The 20,147-nt window shown below is 35.8% G+C and overlaps 1 protein-coding gene across 2 annotated transcripts; it reads right to left on the reverse strand.

The window, feature by feature from the left end:
• Positions 1 to 4: 4 nt before the first annotated feature.
• Positions 5 to 20,147, reverse strand: CPSF3 (cleavage and polyadenylation specific factor 3). Of its 2 annotated transcripts, XM_040551688.1 has the most exons (18): positions 20,017 to 20,147; positions 19,247 to 19,310; positions 18,409 to 18,506; positions 17,454 to 17,582; positions 16,312 to 16,489; positions 14,677 to 14,766; positions 13,557 to 13,707; positions 11,441 to 11,616; positions 10,944 to 11,102; positions 10,074 to 10,220; positions 9,316 to 9,468; positions 7,218 to 7,326; positions 6,360 to 6,458; positions 5,259 to 5,353; positions 4,663 to 4,750; positions 2,258 to 2,327; positions 1,588 to 1,684; positions 5 to 315 (listed from the first exon to the last, which is right to left on the reverse strand). In XM_040551688.1, the coding sequence occupies exons 1-18, from the start codon at positions 20,085 to 20,087 to the stop codon at positions 214 to 216; spliced, it is 2,076 nt and encodes a 691-aa protein (XP_040407622.1). In that variant the 5' UTR covers positions 20,088 to 20,147; the 3' UTR covers positions 5 to 213. The 2 variants fall into 2 exon arrangements, with proteins under 2 accessions (XP_040407622.1, XP_040407623.1); XM_040551689.1 differs by lacking the exons at positions 18,409 to 18,506; positions 19,247 to 19,310; positions 20,017 to 20,147 and having other exon boundaries at positions 119 to 315; positions 16,312 to 16,361; positions 17,454 to 17,505.

Raw genomic sequence — 20,147 nt, forward strand, 5'->3', positions numbered from 1 at the left:
ATGCATACTTTGCCTAATTTTATTGTGATCTATATGTACAAATATAGTTGATATAAGGTTGCTCACCCATTATTTGAAATAATTTAGCAGTTTCAGTCACAGAATTGATGCATTTGTATTACTGAAGAAAAAAGTTTATTTATTTTTAAAAAAGAGTCCAAATAAATTTGAACATTAAAAGTTTTTCTTGTGTGTCCTAGATATCTACAGAGGTCAGTGTACTGGGCTGAGGGCATCATAGAGCCTCTGCGCAGCGAGTTCCACCATTTCACGAAGGGAGTCATCATCTTCGCTTCCTGGCTCGCAGTCAACTGTCTGGGAATAAAAAAAAGAAGTATGTTAGGAAAACTAGCACTTCCTATTCCTTTTCAGAATATCAGGAATGGTCATAAGGGGAAAGGAAAGAGCAGCTATGCAAATTAAAACTAAAGTTATCTAGAGTTTTCAGCGGTGCTGTCTATTTTTAAATGGTCCTCCAACATGTGAAAGAGTTCAGTGAAGACTTACGGAAGTCTTGCTACAGAACAAGAAAATTAATTTCATGTTTTGCTAGTCACTTGCTTCAAAACTACTATGTGATATGCCTCAAGTTCTGTAGATTGCATTTGATTCAAAATCACATAAAAACACAATGTTCAGTCCTTGGAGATTTAATTTTATCTGTGGATTCATCTGCATTGTATTAGGTTAATATTGTAAAATATGGGGATTCAGAGATACTGGCACCAGTACTCCATCTCCACACTGATGTTCCCACACATGAGGTAACATTTACATCACAGTAGAACCCAAACATGATTATTTTATCACTACAACAATTTTAAAAGTCTCCACAGAGAAAGTATGGATGCCCCATCCAAACATGCAAGTTCCTCAACACTCAAACCAATCCCCTGCCTGCTCTCTCAAAAGCGAGGGGCAGCAATTACATGCTAATATTATTCACAATCCCGTGGACTTTCTAAGCACTAAGACAGTAACTTCTCAATTTCTTAGACCATCTTAGCAAGCTACTGTAAGAGCACTGGGTTAAGAGTTAACATGGAAAGAAAATCCACATATCCCATCATTTAGTCAGATCTGTATTAAATAAGTTTTGATATAACATTAGATGAAAATGAAACCTAATGTTTTGGTTAATCCGTTTGCACTTTTATCCAATCTATTTCTTTTTTCTCTATTGCAAGAGCTCTTTTCATCAGTGCTGTATTTTTTCTGCACTACGTATATATTGAAATCTAGCTTACTTTATTATTATGAAATGAAAAAACAATAGCACAGGTAGCATTGTATGTTAACCACAATACTGTAACCTGCTATCCTCTTAATGCAGTTATCATTCATTTGTTATGTTTCAACAGATGAATTTTGGGCTGGGACCAACCTTCTGCATCTGCAGAACACTTAAAATATTTTTTGCCATCCCTAAGAACGGTACCTGAGAGCTACTCCAGTGGATGTATTACTGCTACCCATGTTTTTAATGTGTTATTAATAAGTACAAAAGGATCGAGATGACCAAAAAATTTATTAGCATAACTCCTACTGAACATAGTACAGATAAATAAAGTGTTTCACTGTTCATACCCGAGTGTCCAGAGAGACGTTTGCAGTCTTTCCATCTACTGTGACACACAGAACAGAGCCATCTTTTGAACTTACACAGTCTTCTCCAAACATATCCCTAAAACAAAGGCCAATACATGTAACACATGGACAAACAGCAAACTTATGTGTTCTTTCCATTAATCCTAGGCTTCCAAAGCATTTTGACAGCAGTGTATCTCCTTTCAGAAACTACTATTTAACCCACTTAGATAAATCAACAAGTAACAATCTGAATTATTATGAGAGAGGGTGTCACATAATAGTAAGGATTTTACTGAAATAAGTCTCATCATAAATAGAGAAGGATTCCTTTGATTTCAAAAGAGGTAAGTTTTAAAGACATGATCCAAAATGTTTTTTTTTTTCTTTTTTCTTTAATAAGCACTCATAGCATAATTAAAAACTCTGTTTCTGGAAGAAATAACTGGGTCCTGGATTCAAAATTTCAATGATGCCAAGGACTTTTTTTTTTTTTTTTAAGTACCTCTGTCTCTATACTTAATTCCTGGCTTTCACAGAAATTTGACTGATGTCAATTTGCATAGGCTATTTTAAAATAACTTTAAACAAGTAAAAAACAGTAACAAATTACTGTATTCACATGATTAACAGCAATCACTTTCATTTAGAAAAATATACGTCAACTTACTGAAGCATGATTTCCATTCTCTTGCTGTACACATCCATATCTACTTTTTTGGAAATTTTTTGCACTGCAGCTGAAAAGAAAAAGTTATTTTACTTTCACAGACATTTGCTGAGAGGGAAAATTGGCTAATTGATATATAATCTAGTTCCTAGTTGACTCTCATGAAAAATAATCTAAAAGCTATGCAAAATACATGCATTTAAACATGTATTTAAATGTATTTAAAGAAAAGATGGAAAAGTCAAGGAAGTGCTCACATTTTACATTTATGTTCCCTGTACTTAACACATTTTAGAACAGGAAACTTTGCAAGTCTAATTCTCACTCTTTAATTCTCTTTTTTAATTGTTTACACTTATTACTTTTCACATTTCCTTTATTTAAAAGTGAAAGTAATCCATTTTCATCGCTTGTATATAATCCCTCCACTTTCTCTACCTGTAGGAAAATACTGCATCATGGAGCCCAGGAGCATACAGAGAACACAAAGTAAAACTGGAGAGCTAATGTGAGTAGTAGCAATAAGCACAGACATTCCAGGAATGTGTTCCAACATACAAAGGTTGGAATAAAAATATTGATACTAGTTTCAAACTTCATTTCAAAATCAACAGATAGTTTGAAACAAGTAATTTTCTTTTGAACATAATCATTTAAGTATTCAATGATTAAAGGAGCAGGAAGTTGAACAAAACAGACCTAGCAACTTGAATTTATTTAAAAGAAGGCTATTTAAAAACTAGTTTTCCAGATTTCGTAACCAGCTAAAGAGTTCAGAGAACTGAACACAACGGTAGTTAGAATTTCTTTGAAATTCTTTGGAAAACCTCATAATTGCAGAGACTAAGTAAATTTTTTAAATGCACTTGCTATCTCTTAGATAAGATGCAGTAACAATGTACTAAGCAAAGCAACCTCATATTGGAAACCATGAAGCAACATGAGAAATAATGCAAAAAAGGTATATAAAAGTAGAAAAAGGAATTAATTGTGGGAGAAAAAAGCTAGATACTGTCACTACCAACTTGTACAGATAAAGCAGAAAAGTCAAGTCAGATATTACAATAAGATTTTTTTTAAAAATGCAAAACAAATGTGTTTTGTTTTTTTTCAGTCATATGAAGAAAGATAGAAAAAAATGAAGACGCTAAAGTACCATCCAAAAATAAAATGGATATTTTTGATTAGTTTATGTAGATCAGAACATGAGGGCATAGCTAGAAGCGCTGATGAGAAGATACATACTAAAAATAATCACAACCAAGATATGAAAATTACACTCTGAATTTGGTTAGATCAAGTGGACTGTATAACCTTTATCCAAAAATAGTGAAAGAACTGCTGTGTGAATTTCTCAACTCAGGAGAAAGAATTTTTAACAGATTTATTGAGACAGGTGTGAGACTAAACACTTAACACCGTACAATTACTTTTGTATAACATCCAATGAATATAATTTTGAATTCTGCTTCCCTGACTTCACCCAAACCCGAGATAAATAACTCTCTAAGATGTAAACTCAACTGCCACTTATTTCACAAGGAGAGCAAGGGTACACAAAGGCAGAATTTAATAATCTTTGTAAGATCTTTTTAAGTAATAATAATGTATATTCCAAGTAATGATGCAAGTAATTGCTTAAAAAAAGTGATTTTAAACCCTAGATAATACATTTTTTAAAAAGTATTTTATTTTGATAAATGGATTATCATTGAATTATCGGTCTTACTGCGTTGCCCAGCTGCCAGCATTTATTCTCCACGTCATAGAAGGGATGCCAACCCAATATTCAATACCCACTCCAGATTCTTAGCATAGTGTCATACATATTCAAAAACAAAACAGTGGAACGAAAAAATATAAACTGTCATCACTGGTAATCCCAACAAAATTCCTCTAATTCTTGAACAGCAAAGCAAAACTTGGTATCTGATGACACTACCACTACCCCGTAATACCACGTGGTTACGGGGTCTTATTAAGTGTAATTGTGAAATTAGTCAGACTTTTTATAGCATAACCTACCTATTTCTTTCTTTTGTATGGTCATTGGAATACCACTCATGAATGGTAACCATAACTTTTGAATAAGAATCTTAAATATTTAAATGTGTATCAGGAATTATGTAGTTTAAATAGTTTATATACAAAAAACCAAAGAGTAAGGTTGCATTTTCCGTAGTCAGCTATAAGTTGATGTATAAAAAAGTTTCAACACATGAATGTGTTACAAATAAAGAAAATCAAGCTGTAATTCTGTATTTAAGTAGCAAAAAATCTGAAGAAGTTTCATAATGAGATGAAGCGCAATAATGGAAAATCTATTACAAGGCATTACATCCCTTTAGCTTGATATCAAAAATTAAGAAAGCCTCAGTTGAATAAACATACACTAAACTTACTACCTTTCTGTATTTTAGGATTTGACTGAACTTCCAGTATCACTGTTGTCACGGTGTCTGCATACATATCATTAGCAGGATTTGCCACCCACTAGAAGATAAAAATATATATATATATAATTTGAGCATATTATTTGGGCTGAATGAATAATGCAACACAAAAACAACATTCACAGCATTCTTTTATTTTTTCCCTGAATTCTAGCTTAAAATGACTGTCATACATTTATTATTTTTAACTACTTGTAACTTGATATATTCTAGTAACCTCCCATGAAAAATTCAGGCTGCTGAATGTTTCCGAACACATTTATGAAATAGTTATTCATTAACACAACTAGGGGCTGTAGGGAAAGGAGAGAACACCATCTGACCTGATTTCCAATTACTATTTGCCAAATAAAAAAGGACATTGAATCTGCCATTATACTTTTGCGCTACTGCAAAAAAACAAGAAACTTGCTAAGTGAAACAACACGCATCAACACAGGGCCATAGCTCAAGTGAAACTTTACTTAAAACATTTAATCCTGCACGGCATCAATATGATACTATTCTACAGAAAAGAGAGTATTTGTTTTTTCCCCACCAGTGCCTACCTCAAGGACTACCATGCCTGGTTCTTGGATCACAGTAATATTTTTGAAAACCTTCAGGGCTGGTTTTTGTTGGATTTCTATTTCTTCTACGTCACCTAAGAAGTAGCAACAAATGGTTAGCAAGGATAAAATTATACTGAGAACAGGACCAATTTTATCTGCATAAGAAAACAGGTCATTTTAAGGATGAGAGGGGCTGTCTATTATTATCACAGCAGTTCAGAATCCATTTCTAAACCTGAAGTGCTTACTCTCTTCCCTTACCTGGTAACATTACTTTCTTTATTGTTTTGTCTTTTTTTTTTTTTTCCTGTATGTAATATTGGCCATTTTACTTTTTTGGATTCTTATATTCGACTGCTTTAGTACACTGACCTGAGTGCACCAACCAGCTCCTCCTCTACCCTTAAAGGATAACCCATTGTTTACACAAGTTTACAGCATGATTCAAAGGCATTTTTGTGTGAGGTAGCATTCAGGCTATGAGACCCGGTGATATGAATTTGGCTCTGTCACTAGGTGACTGTCACGAAAAGAAGAATCCTGAGCTTCAAATCTGGGAAGGCATCCTAGAAAGTGTGCCTGCTTTTGATGAACTAGGACTGGAGCTGCCTCTGTCCTTTAAGAAAGCTAGACAGAGGTTTCTGGATCAGAAAAAGACAAGGCGGCTAGATTCATCCCTCATGGGGAAGGACAAAAGAGGTTGTATGACAAAGTTTTTGTCTTTGTTTTATTAATTAGATGCCAATAACCATTCTATTTTGGGGCCGGAGACAAAAGATCATTTAATAAATTTTTCATCAGAGTATTCACTTTGGGGCCTGATAGGAGACAAAAAATCATCTGAAACTCTATAGTGTTAGATGCTCGTGATTTTGTATTACAGCTACAGTAGGATCCCTATAGAGGGTTAGTCATGCTCATGAACTAGATCTGGCAGAAGCTGCGTAATCTAATAAAAGTTTTAAAATATAAAACAAATTGTGACACTTCGGTTACTGGCAGAGCAAAGAAATTTCCACTCAGAAGTCCCCTGAGGACTATAAGTTCTTTTAAAAATTGACCACCATAAATCACAAAGATTTCTTCCCAAATACGCACCAGTAAGCTTTTGTAGCTGGTAATAAAGGAGATTGAAAGGGCCGGTATATGGAATAGCTTGTGTCTGTGTTACAGTGCTCATAGCCAAGTCTGTATAATCTGAAAGAAATTTTAAAAGAATGTATTAAAAATGAGCTTTTTTAATTTGCTTCCTAAAAAAAAAAATAAAGTTGTCACTATAGTGAAATAATTCCAAATAACCACCAAAACATTTAAGAAAGAGGATTGAAAAGGACAGTTTGTAAAGAGCGTCTGTTGTGAGATATATACACTGCTTGCAGTCAAGGAACCAGCAAAAGCTTGTTATTTTATCATATGCATTACAGGCAAACAATGAACTAGGACAGCAGAATTGCTTTCCCCAAGCTCTTTTGACCTTACTACTCCATTTAATTACTCTTCTGTTTTGAGAATAAATACATTTATTTGGCAACATACAGCATAGGAAAAATATGCAGTATTTTCACACTATCATGATTTTTACACTAAGAATTAATGACATTTTAGAAATGTTCAAATTGATCAAGGTGCTCTTCTGCTCTCACTGGTACCTATGATACATATTCAAACATAGGAAGAAGTTTTAAGTAACTAGAAGGAGAAAACAATTTTGCTGCTTCTCTTTCAGAGAAAGGACAGAAAAGATCTTAAACTTCAGAGGACAATGAATTGAATGTCTTCTCACTTCAACAGTTTAGTATCTTAGGCAAAACTAAGCCGAAGTAAAACTAAGGTGTCCACTAATTACTTATCCAACACAAAATAATAGGAAAAACAAACAGTACTGTATGTGTTTTAATGACAGAAGGATGCAGTAAGTTTCAATCGCCCACTAAGCACATTACTCTCTTTACTTACTGGAGAGGTCACATGGAGAAAGGATATGATAGTTAAAATTTCTTTTAACTAGGATTCCAGAAATTCTCTGTCCTTGTTCTGGCTTCTTATCTGCTAAAGATCCCATCACCTGAAAAGAAAAAAGGCATATAGTGCAACAAGACAATCTGAAGTTCTCATAGCTTAAAGTTAACCGTGGAGATGAAATATAGGTTCCTCAGAAAAAACAAGCATGGTATAGAATTACTCTGAAAATAAGGGAAGGTCAGCATAAACATGGACAACAAAAATCTGGGATGTAACACAAAAAAAGGTTGAAAGAGTAAAATATAAAAACCCAAAGAAGTTTTTTCTCCAGTGGCTGCCACAGGAAACATACATGAAAATCATATTTTGTAAACAACTCTAGAATTGCGCTCACATAACTCCCAGAAATAGCCAGGTGTCCTAATTTTCAACAACGCTTCCTAGTTTTCACACAAACTGAGAGATGAGCACTGTTACCTAGTGAGAAGAAATGCCATTCTAATCTTTTCATACGTCTAGGAAAGACCTGGAATTTTTGAGGTAGCTGAACACCAGAGCAGGCTGCCCAAAAAGGTTACGTAGACATTGGAGGCCTTCAAAACGGGACTGTGCAGGGCTCTAAGCCACCTGCTGTAGTTGGTCCTGCTTTGACAAGAAAGTTGGACTCCCTCAGGAGGGCTCAAAAGGATCATATTAAAAGTCCATAAATACAGATCTCACAAACAGAAAAGAGGAATTACACTGTACAGGATTTTTTATCACAGAACTCTGGGGAAGAGCCGATTTCTTTTCAGCACAGCACTCCAGCCAGTGTAGTAGCTACCTGTGCACGGCAGCGCGTTGGACCCTGCTCCAAAGATGTCATTAGTAGACAATTAACACCTTGACCCTTCATCTTAAGGTTGTGCTGGAGTTCAGATCTATAATAACAAGTCCCCATTATCTACAGGTAACTCCAGTGCACAGAGCAGTTAGGCACTATATGCCAGTTCTACTTCTAGGCTTATAAGGACTTGATAAATTAAACTGTGACATTTTACCTGTCAGTAACACCAGTGCCATTTTTTGGCATTGATTCTATAAGGAGTTAAGATTAGGTCCTTATTAAATACCAGTTAATCATTTTCAATCACTCTTCCTTCAAACTTACTATGTACCATGAGAAAATTGATGTTAAATTCAGTTGAGTCTAATAGAAGTTGGCTATCGGGGACTAGTAATCAAAAAAGGGTCTTCTTTAAAGAATCTAAACTAGATTCTGATTAGAAGCAGAATGTAGTTCAATTAATATACATATCTCTATGGTTTCTTGTATATATTAGCGTTTACTTATTTCAGTATTTAGATTTTGTTCTAATATTTAAAGATTGTATCGCCAAATATTATCATAGTAGTTTAAATGCATCATATTTCTTGCTACTCAGAGCACATGCATATAAACTTGTAAATTATTCTCTTTAAGCTGTTTTTTAAAAAATCATTTGATGAAATACACCACACAGTCATGGCTACAAACTTTCTTCTGCCAGACCATCCTTTTTACAAGGATTTTATTTTACAAGCTGTCTCACTGATTAAAGTAGCTGGAGACAGCATTTCTAAATGTCTGATTACAGTCAAGCATGTAATTATTTAATTCAGCCAAAGCAATTATTCTCTTCTAGTATGTATAGATGGAATGGGTGTTTGACAGCATCTCCCTGAAATGTAAATGAAATCTATTACATTATTTATGCACAGAATTCAGCGCTCTAACATGACTGGAATTGATGTTCTTTGTTGGGAGAAAATTGAGGACTGCTGTTTTGGATCATACAGCAAAGGGATTGGGATGATGGGACTGAAAGCACTAGCAGATTTGTCGATAGCAGCATAGATTTAGGTTGGCAAAAATGAAAAAAAAAAAACAAAACTCTGCCCCCACAAAACAAAAACAGCCAACAACATTCACACACCGAGTTCCTGTAAAACACATGCAATACAAAAGCAATTTAAATTAGGGTCTTGAAAAAATTTTAAGAATTTTAAAGAATTTAGTTTTTAATCCAGAGAAAAATACTGTTGTACAGATAAGAAAATATTAATTTTATACCTTGGCAAGTTTTTCTCCTCTGAAGTTTAATGTCACAGCTTCGGTATTCCTAGGATTATGAACTTCTATGTGAACTTCATCGTTATCCTCATATTCTCGTATCAATGCTGCTTTCAACCTGGCCATTTCATTCTGCTCGCCATGAACTAAAATCTGTAAGAAAGACAGTTTTCCTTTTAACATAAGGTATTTGCCCAACCAGACATGTTTAGTAAGCAAATTATCTAAAACTGCCATCTTGTACTTCATCTTCATGAAAACGTGCATTTCATGACGACATAATATTAGTTCAATTATTCTACGTACAGTTCTATGCTTGTGTTTGAATTCTATGCATTATTCAAAGGCACAATACCTCGACACTATACATAGAAAAATACAAGCAAATAAGTAGAATGCATTATGTAGATTTCATTTCACTTTTCGTACATGAACACACTGTTATATTATGAAAGGAAGTATTAACTTCAGTTCAACCATAAAAGTTAGCTTTATGTTTTTGTGTTTGCATGTAGATAAATATATACATATACAAATAAATGTACAATTCCCAGATATCCCACAGACAGACAGTCAAGAGCATGTTCATCTTTACTTCACTAAGGTAACAGTGAAAAAAGGCAAAGTCTTCACCTTTTATTACTCAAAGGATAGGGATGCTGGCTACTGCTAGACAGCAATCGCTGCCTTGATGACTCAAGGCTGTGAACTGGTTTGATGAATCCCACTCTGGAGAAATGGGCAGCATGTATACTAACCACATGTGGAGGTTTCAGGGCCCGGATAAACTCACTAGTTTGTTGATAATCTGTGTGAGCAGAGAAAGAAATGTAATCCACAGACATCTTCAGGGGGAGTTTTTGCCCTGACATAGTTGTGATCTCTTCGGGTTCAGACATGATGTGCTAGAAAAAGAGAGCGCTTCTTTAAATAAAAAATTAAAGGCCTCCTGCAGACACCATAAAACTAAAGCTTTACATTTCAAGTATCAATAAAATAATATTGACAGACAAGTTAAATGTGAAGAACTGAAAAAAAATCCTCAAATTTCACAAAACAAACAGTCACAAATAAAAAAAACATGCACGACATACAAATTTAATCTTTTACATGCCCAGCAGATTTGGGAGTTCATTCTTCTTCCACATACATCTCTATAAAATTTACACTGAAATTGTAACAACTGTCTGATTTCTATCTCTAAAGGCAAAACTAAACACTCTGGTTACCCTTAGCTGCTAGAATTAGAAAGGAAGGATTTAATTCTCTACAAGGAGACAGTGGCACAACATGCACAAGGCATGATCTGTGACACGTAAGTAGTGCTAGATTTAACGCTGACTCCTCTACAATGGGGCTAGGGCTCCCCCTCTCAAAGATGTAAGCATGGAGAAAAGTACCAGTCATTCCTTCTCATGACAAGATAACTGCTCCTAGAAAAGCTCATTTTCTATAACATCACTGGAAATGGCCATATGCAAATTTTCTGTATATTTCATTAGTAAAGTGCAGTTAACAGCAATCTTCTCCGTAAATCGAAATAAAGACACCTCCTGTTGGCCAATTCTTTTTAAATGCAACACGCATACTAGTTTGTTTTAAGAATTTGTGGTGTGCTAACAACTCACCTTAGCAAGTGTTCCTTCAACACAGTACCCGGCTATAATTACTCCATTCCTCTTATCTGTGCACCAGCTCTCAAACAGCTCTCTGGATAAGCCACTCTGCATCATACCTGGGGAAGCCATCACCACGCTCGGGCCGATATCATCAAAATGATCCATACTCTAAGTGGAAAACAGCAGGAGCATCAGTTACCATAATCCTTGAAGAACACAGAAGTAGAGCCCTACATTCACAGATTAAACAGCATCCTCATAAAAAACCTCTTTGTAGGAAAGTTCCTCCTACTAATGCCCATAAGGGGCAAATTATAAGCATACAGATCAGTACTGGAAGAAAAGTTGGGATGTAAGCTCCCCTCATCCAGCCCTCTAAACAATGGGAGAGCAGAAAATTCAGATATAAACCTGTAACTATCAATCTATTAGGATATTACACATGCAAACTATTCAGCAAATATGAACACTTCCATCATTGTTCCTTTAGTATATGACAACCTTACCTTCAGGTTACTAATATGCTTGAAAACAAATGGATTGTTGATGTTGATTTGCTTGCGGATTTTGTCATTCATGGCATTGACATATGTCTGATAAACTGCCATGCACTTCTTCGCCAAAGAGGAGGCATAGTAAATAGGGATATCGTGGAGTTCTGGGTGATTTTGCCAGTATTCATCTGAAACAAATAAACAAAAGTACGCATCAAACAGCTCATAAACACAGCATTATCTCCAAAATGCATACTTCTCAGAAGCATTTATACTTTTTGTGAAACAGATTTAGCAATGTTTTTATCATTTTTATTATAGAAAATCACAATCACGGTCTGTTTTTTTCATCTGGCCTACTAGAGCAATCACCAACTAAAAATGTATGTAACTCTAATACAAACAAATGGACAAGAAAGAGATGAACTTCAAATATTTTTGGCCAACCCCAGTCAGTCACCAGTTTCAGCCACAAGGGATAAGAATATGTGATACTACACAGCACTAAATTTACTTTTACAACAAAATAAGTTCTACCACACCACTGCAAGAAAGCTTAAACGTCTCTGATAAATGTAAGTTATAGATCTGACAGCTAGAGACATCTGCACATAGATGTGTTAGTGGGAATTCACTATATCAAATTTGTGTAAAACAAATCCACGGAGTTCAAGGAGTGAAGGGATTACCCAGTTACATGTCTGGCTCCCTTTCTTATCACCAACAGTTACATTTTACAAGCTTAACTGAAACAAAAACAGGAAAAAAAATCCTCCCCTAATCACAACTTATCTTTCTCATGATGACAGTAGCGATGACCTTTACTAAACATGAAGAAGAGATCTGAATGCAGATATGCAAGCCTAACTTACTTGTTTTCTCACTTGGGTACAGCTCTGCTAATATAAAACATATTTATATTGCAAAACTGCAAAACAACCACCCCAAAAGAGTAGTATGCTCTTTTGGCTGTATTTGTACATTTAAATGATACAGCTTTAACCTAGCAGCTTTGGTCTGCAGACAAAGTTTTCAGAGTATGTCGGAGCAGCTCACTGTCATGAATATCTTAATAAGCTCTAATGTAAGGGGGAAACAGCCAATAAAAGATGGCCAGTAGCAGGATTTACTCTAATATCAAGAAACTGCACCCATCATCATACATTTCTGTATCATAATAGAGTATCTTATTTTTTGTCAGACACATATGGAAGGAATAAAAACACAGAAGCCTGTGGGTTCAGTTGTGTATGCATGTGAGATGCAATTGTATTTTCTACCTAATTAAGCATCCAATTGCATGTCTACCTTTAGTAGATGTACTTCCAAGCTTTCCTTTAGAATGTCACTTTAGTATCTACACACAGCAAGGAAAGACCAACAAATTCCAAACTAATGGCTACATGAGGTTTCAAATGTTCAGTTTTTACCTCTTCTATCAAACAAATTACTCTTGCTAAAAGGAAGCACAGAAGCCTGGAAATACTTTAAAAATTGTTATATCTGAAGTACCTTACAACAACTATTTCTTTTATGTGAAGTAGCTTATTATGACCACGTATAATTTTTTCCCTCCATTTTGCCCTTCTTAACAAACCCTAATTTGCTTTCCCATTACCATTAGAAATGCTAGAAGTGTCTATGGTTATGGTCTTCTCAGCTTTTCCTAGAAAGATTTCACGTAGGTTTGTGAATTAAAGGGCAAAAATAGTAAAACTTTGGAAGAAAGTTTTACCTCTTTTTAGCAAAACATTTTAAATAGAACAGTCATGTTTTCATTACTAACTTTGCAATCTGTAGTAATATTTCCTATTTGCTGAAATCCCAGTTCAACAAGATTTGAAGGCACATATTACTATGGAATTACCTGTTCCTTTCTAGGTCTCCTTTCTAACTCACATAGTTAAGCTGCCTGTTCTATAAACGCATTTTGAAAAGGCTTTTTGGGTGGTTTAGTTTTATTTCTATTTTACATTTGAACAAACAATATTACATATTCTCAAGTAATTAACATACTGAAAAATTGCTGAAAAGTTGTTTAAAAAAATCATATGCTTGGAAGACTGCACATGAAAACATTCTCCTTTTTTATATGCCTTTTATTAAGAGAAATTGGAAAGATACATACCTAAAATTAGAAGTAGTTCTTGAGCTCGACCCAGGGCAAACACAGGAATAAGACCTCTACCTCCTCTATTTACAATGTCATGAACAGTATTGCAGAATCTTGCCTCTCGCTCTTCCCTTTTCTCATGAATATGAGTACCATAGGTGGACTCCTATGCACAGAGAAACCTGGTATTAAAAGCACTGACACAGACTAATTCCTGATCTTCTCTAAATCCGACAAATTTCATAAAAACACTGGTGTTACCATGCAGAAACAGAACCTTCGTTTTAGAATTAAGGGCTTCCATTTGTGTGCCATTACATTGCATGCATTAAGTTTTCAGCTTTTCAGTATACTGGGGCAGAGTGGGAAGTGGAAAGAAGGGGAAAATCAACCACCCCCCACTCCAAATTCCCATAACCATCTCCTCCACCAAGATAAATAACCTTCCCCCCAAGCTCCTGCCAGCTATTTGGAAAGAGATCCTATAAAAAAATAATAAAAGGTAGAACTACAAATTTTGATGTTCCTTTTAAGAGGTTTCAATTTTACCATATTTTCCTAACTGAAAATTCTGCCACTTCTTTGACGAACAGGTTATTGTACTAACATGGCTCAGTGGTGCATGTAGCATAGTTTAGAAACACCTAGTCTAAAATACGGGAATTATATAAAATATAAGATTTTGATGTATTTAAAATGTAATAATTATCAGTTACAGAAAACAATCAGAAGGGACACAACAAATGAATTATTTACAGTATTACTCTAGAGGATCTCACAGGTCATTCTGAAATAAAACATTTAGGTTAGGATTTATTAAAGGAAAGTGTCCGGCTACATTGAAGTTTGTACAACACATCTAGGAAACAAGCTGAAACTTGGTAAATCTCTTGAAAACACATATCTAGAGGCTTACGGAACATTATCAGAAGAATTATAAAATGAAAATTAGATGTTAAGACTTTTTAATACAGTGAAAAAAAAATTTGGACACCCAAGTGTTTGGATATTGAACACCAGTCACATACTACTATTAAACCTCCACTGTCTTTCTCATGCCATTTCAGTTCTAATTTACTAATACCCCTGTACACATGTAATTACTAATATAAAGAAATAATTTTGTAAAACTTACAATGATAAGAATATCGGGCTTAATATTAGGAATCTCAGCTGCCATCAGATGTCTGTCTTCCTGTCTTGAGAAATCACCTGTGTACAAAAGCTGTGAGACACAAAGAGCAGCAGTTATTCTGGGTACAGGTTCTACCAGTTCAGTGTTTTTTTTAAAAAGCTGTTGTATTTTTTTTTTTAAACTGCAAAGTTAATTTTAAGGAATGTATGATAAGAAGGTCATCTGTACTTTAACTAAACACTCTTCTGATGCGGTTGGTGCTTAGAATATTCGCTCACACAATAATACATATATTTTAACTACAATAAGTAAAGTATATATTTTAATTTGGTATATAAGGGTTCCATTTTCAACATGTTGCATATATGCACTTGCCATTAAAAGTACAAGCTGACATAACAAAGTACAGTAGGTACTACTTGGAAATACAAAGTAGATAAATCAGCATTTACACATCAGAATGCAAATGCAATGAATAACCCCTTTTTCTTTTTTTTTTTAATTCTTTCTAAAACTTTCTGATGCTTACGAAAAGCCTGTAGTCAAACAGATTTTCCAAACAGAATGACCAAGTTCCTTATTATGCCAAGAAGTAATTAATAACCATTGGCAATTTTAATGGATTCTTAACTGCAGGGTAGAATGTCCTAAATTATCATTTCAGAACTGAACATTTTTTTAATTAATCATTCAACTGATGAAAAGGTGAACAGTACCGGAACACAGAGTCAGCAGTAGCAGATAACTGGTCTACAGGTAACCTATCCCATTCCTCATTTGCTTCACAGGGAAGCAAATAAAATAATGGATGTTAAAACCCAATCTGTTTCAGTCATGAATAGTAAGAGGGAAATCTCTTTCTCTGTCCTGCCTTAATCAGAAGAAAAAAAAAGGCAATAAGATGTCTAAATTTAATTGTAACCACTATAAATTCAGTTCCGCATCTATACTTTTTAAAAGTTATTAAGTCTGAAATTCTCAAGCATTATAAACCACAGAAAAAGTCCTACCAGAGAGCAAGCCTTGGGGCCTCTCTTCCCTCTTCAGAGCTTTTCTTAGGCAGTGATTATCCTACTGAACTCCAATTCATGAGATTAGTTTTGCATACCTGGCATTGACACAGAGCTATCTGTGATTATAGGATAATTTATTTAATCTCTGTGCCTAAAATTAATAATAATTCTATTTCTTTAGTTACTTTAGCATTAGAATGTCTTGACAAAAACGTGACTTGCGTAATTTGACGAAGGCCATTTACGCACCCAGATGGGCAGACAGGGTAAATCAGAGTTAGAAAAACAGCCACCAGTTTATAGCTTTTACTAAAATGCAGCTTCAGTAAGACTGCCTCAGCTATCAGCAGAGCAGCAAGGAAAACTACGCGTTTACTGATTCCAAGTCTGAGTCGTAACTCACTCCCATAAAACCCAAACTTATTACCTGGTTCAATACACAAATGTCACCTGCTTGTTTTAATCAATGAGAAAACACATGTTTTAAGTCAAGGCCTCCCACCTGCATGCCCAAGCCTGCCTGACAGCTCCAACCATAGCAGCAAGGCTTGGTGGACAATAATAATTAATGACTACATTAGAGTTCAGGCCTGATTTCAACCGTGTAGCAAAAAGAAAATACCTTTACACCAGCTATTTCAATCATAAACATGGCTGCTCCCAGAACGTGGCCTGCGTGGTAGCACCAGAATTTGATTCCTGCCACTTCTTTCACTTCATGGAAGTTGATGGTCTCAATCTTGTCCATGCTTTCTTCAAGGTCTGTTTCTGTATATAGCATGTCATCCGCTGATATATTACTGGAAAAATTAAATGGCTAAATATCAGCTAGTTTTACCAGCTTAGATTATATAGCAGTTGAAAAAAAATGTTCCTGGACCATTTCAATTTCACCATTGAGAATAAGACTCCCATTCAGAAATGTCATGTCTCCATGGCATTAGAGACATTTCTTAATTAGAAATTAAGTCCAGGAACCCTAATGCAGTTCACCTAAGCAGAGTTAACATGTCTCTCTGAAGGCCACGTTACAATAGTCTTTTCAGTTTAGGATCTGCTCTGCATATACCAGTCCTCAAAAACCAAAGCGAACCCAACCACTTTTCCCATTGGCCTAGAATAAACAAGTTACAAGAAGATTGTTTTATCACATTTCTGATGCAAATCTGCTGAGTTGAGATAAGCTCAGGACCACTGCATTCACATAGAAAAGATGTGCTCAAGGCATGTTAACAGACAAGGGGGAAGAAAATTAAAAAAAAAAAAGAAGAAAAAAACAACACCATGCAAATAGCAGCATTCTTTGTACCTTTTTGCCTAGATCTAATACTTAATTTGACCTTGTCCTGAAAAGTGGGTTATATCTTTAGGGGCTTAAAATACACTACTTCTGCAAAGCTTAAGAAAAAAAAAAAAACACAACTGTCATTAAATAGGATCAAATAAGAGCAATTAAATAAGACAGAGTGAGTAAAGAGAAACAGATGGGGTTGGAGGAAAGAGACACTAATAGATTCAAGGTCCAAATGAGGCAAATGAAAAGAGTAAGAGGAAACAAGGTAAAATTTTGTTTTGATTGATAGGAAATTATTTTAGAGACACAGTATCCCTGAGGCAGTAAGATGATTCATTATTTCTAATGTTGCTACTTGTGGCAATGCCCAGGTTCACCCAGGCTCCTTGGGCAGCTTCACCTTAAGTTTCCCATTGGGTATACATGGGAAATAATTCAAGGTTAAAGAGAAAACCAATGGGGCACCTTACCTGACTTTGACATAATCTGAAAGAAGCCATCTGTAAATAGCTTTTGTGGCATGAGTCATAAATGTCCTTCCTTTAAAACTTGTTTTCTGCAAAAACCATGGTAAAGCTCCACAGTGATCTAAATGGAAACTTAAAATAGACACATGAATCCTATTAATAAGTTACCACTACACAACATTATCATATAATTCATTACTTTACCATATTGACATAACATCATGAAAACTGTCAATCTCTTTGTTAACTATGCTGGTCTATATCCTGTACATCAGCGACTGGAAACACAACTGAGAAAAGGTAAGAGTAACACAATAAATTTGCCATTACCTATGAAGACTTTTCCAATCTTAGAACTAACTTTTTTTTTTTTTTTTTTGTAATTTACAAATTTAGAGGGGGAAAAAGCAACAGGAACCAGGAACACAACAAATGTCTAAGACAGAAGAAAGCTAATAGAAGCAATCCTAAGTTTGTACATAAGAAACTTAATTAAAACACGAACTATTCAAATACATTTATTTGGCCACACTTCTAATTTGACTTACTCTAAGGAATTACTTTTAAGATACAGGTAGAACAAATGTATATCACCAAAGCTCAGTACTATATAGACAGCTGGTTATGACTGGTTAAGTCACATACAAACGGCTCTCCTCACCTCAGCCAGTAAGTGGTATTTAAACCAGATTCAAAGTTTGCATAAGTCTCTAAGAACCTTTTTCATACAAAGCCAAAAAAAAAAATACTCTTCTTTAGTCTTTTTGTAGAAAATTCATTCTAGAAGCTGTCAAGATGGTTAAAAGTGACTGAGCATCCTTTATTTAAAAAAGTTGGAAATTAAAATTTTGCCATGCCACTACCATCTATGTAACACTTAATTTTAGCCTCTCAACCTACAAGTGAGTGTGGCTCAGACCATGACCTCAGTGTATTTGTTCTTCTAGGTGCAACTTACTGACTTATTAGGAGGAGATCAATCTCAGCAGGGTCTATCAAATCAATGTAAGGGAGAGCATCCATTCCTTCCAGTCCAGGATGGATGCCACAATCAAGCTGAAAAAAAAAAAAAAAAAGTAAAAAAAAGTTAAAGCTTCACAAAATCACAGAATGACTGAAAATGGAAGGGATCTTGGGAGGCCACCTGGTCCAACCCCCCCCACCCACACACACTCTAACAAAACACATTAAAAACCCCTCTTCCATTCTGGCCTAAAATATAGTTACAAGAAACTAGTAACCTTTAGCATTACACAGAAAAATATTTTTGTCCTCAATCACTGCTTTTAGCATCGGATACCACATCTAGGGTGTCTGTCTGAATGATTTATCTTCACGGGTAAACACCTTTTAAAAGGCCCCATTCTTTGTATATAATTTTGTACCTATGCAAGCTTTCATCCATACTTCAACACTACCTGAATATACAGAACTGGTATCTGCAAGATATTTTAGTTACTGTCTGAAAAGACACCTGAAAAAGGGGAAAAGAACATGTATGTGTTTACACATGGCTGCTTACACACAGCTGAAGCCTTAGGTTCCAGTGAAACCTAATACATACAGATTTTAGAATTCATACTTAAGACGCATATATTCTGTTGGGGATATGGATTTATTTTACAGGACAAACCTTGTAATGCCTACTGTCATATATGTTATATTGTTCCAGAAAACTGAAAAACCTGCCTCTTCTGACTGACTTCAGGAAGGAATTGGATTTAACCTGTAACATCTTTTTGTGACCTGAAGTACTGTGACAAGAGGGCGTACAAGTCCATTCATGAAATGATTACCATTATTTTTCTTCCTTTAAATTCCAGAATAATGCATGATCTTCCTACTTCTTGGCCAGCACCTCTGCAAAAGGACATCAACGTTACCAAGACTCCAACAACACACAGCCTATAGATGTAACTGCACATTAGGTGCCTTTTGGGGAATTACTTTTCTGTGTTGAAAATACAGACTGCAGAGTATGTTTAAGCTCAAACATTTAAAGTAACTCAACAGCTACATTTGTCTCAGAGGAAATCATAGACTATTTAATACTGCAGGAGAAAAAATATCCCTAGTTTTGGGAAATGATTTTGGCCTTCTTGTGTTTACTGCACAGCTGCCTCCCAAAATGCTGCGATGCGTAACACATGGAAAGCTCCTCCAAGAGTAAATTACTGTGGACAAATTACTCTTGGGACGTTCCCGGGGAACACCTTGTATTAGCATCTTTAGTAGAGGAAAAAAATATATATATATAACGAGTTAGAAGCCCACAAAAGGGCTCGTTGTTGAAGCGTAATGGGCAGAAAGCGCTGAGTTTTTGCTTCAAAGCTGCAGGAGGAAGGGATGCAATCCTCCTAGCATGAGCCAGGTGATATCGGGGAGACTCCAGGCTCGCTGCCCGTCGGAAAGCGACCAAAACCCGAGAGGGAAACCCCAAAAAGTCCCTCTGGAGCCGGACCCCCCCGCCTCCCCTCAGGCCGCCTGGAGCCCGATCCGCCGGCGGCGGGGCTCGGCTCGGCTCGGCCCGGCCCGGCCCGGCCCGGCTTGGCCCCGCGGCTCTCACAGGGGCCGGATGAGCAGCTGGTCGCTCTCCTCCGCCGGGATCAGGGCCTCGGCTTTCCGCTTCGCCGACATGGCCGCTTACTCCTCCTCTTCCTCCTCCTCCTCCTCCTCTTCCTCCCGGCCGCCCTTCCC

Source organism: Cygnus olor, chromosome 3 (genome assembly GCF_009769625.2).
Source record: "Cygnus olor isolate bCygOlo1 chromosome 3, bCygOlo1.pri.v2, whole genome shotgun sequence".
Taxonomy (NCBI): Eukaryota; Metazoa; Chordata; class Aves; order Anseriformes; family Anatidae; genus Cygnus; species Cygnus olor.

What these genes read in the sequence shown, in the direction of transcription:
- CPSF3 (XM_040551688.1), bottom strand. Translation starts at nt 20,087, where the DNA reads ATGTCGGCGAAGCGGAAAGCCGAGGCCCTGATCCCGGCGGAGGAGAGC. An exon ending in CAGCTGCTCATCCGGCCCCT is followed by an intron (nt 19,311 to 20,016) that starts GTGAGAGCCGCG and finishes GTCCTTTTGCAG; the next exon opens with AGGTGCTGGCCAAGAAGTAG. An exon ending in ACGTCTCTCTGGACACTCGG is followed by an intron (nt 316 to 1,587) that starts GTATGAACAGTG and finishes TTTTATTCCCAG; the next exon opens with ACAGTTGACTGCGAGCCAGG.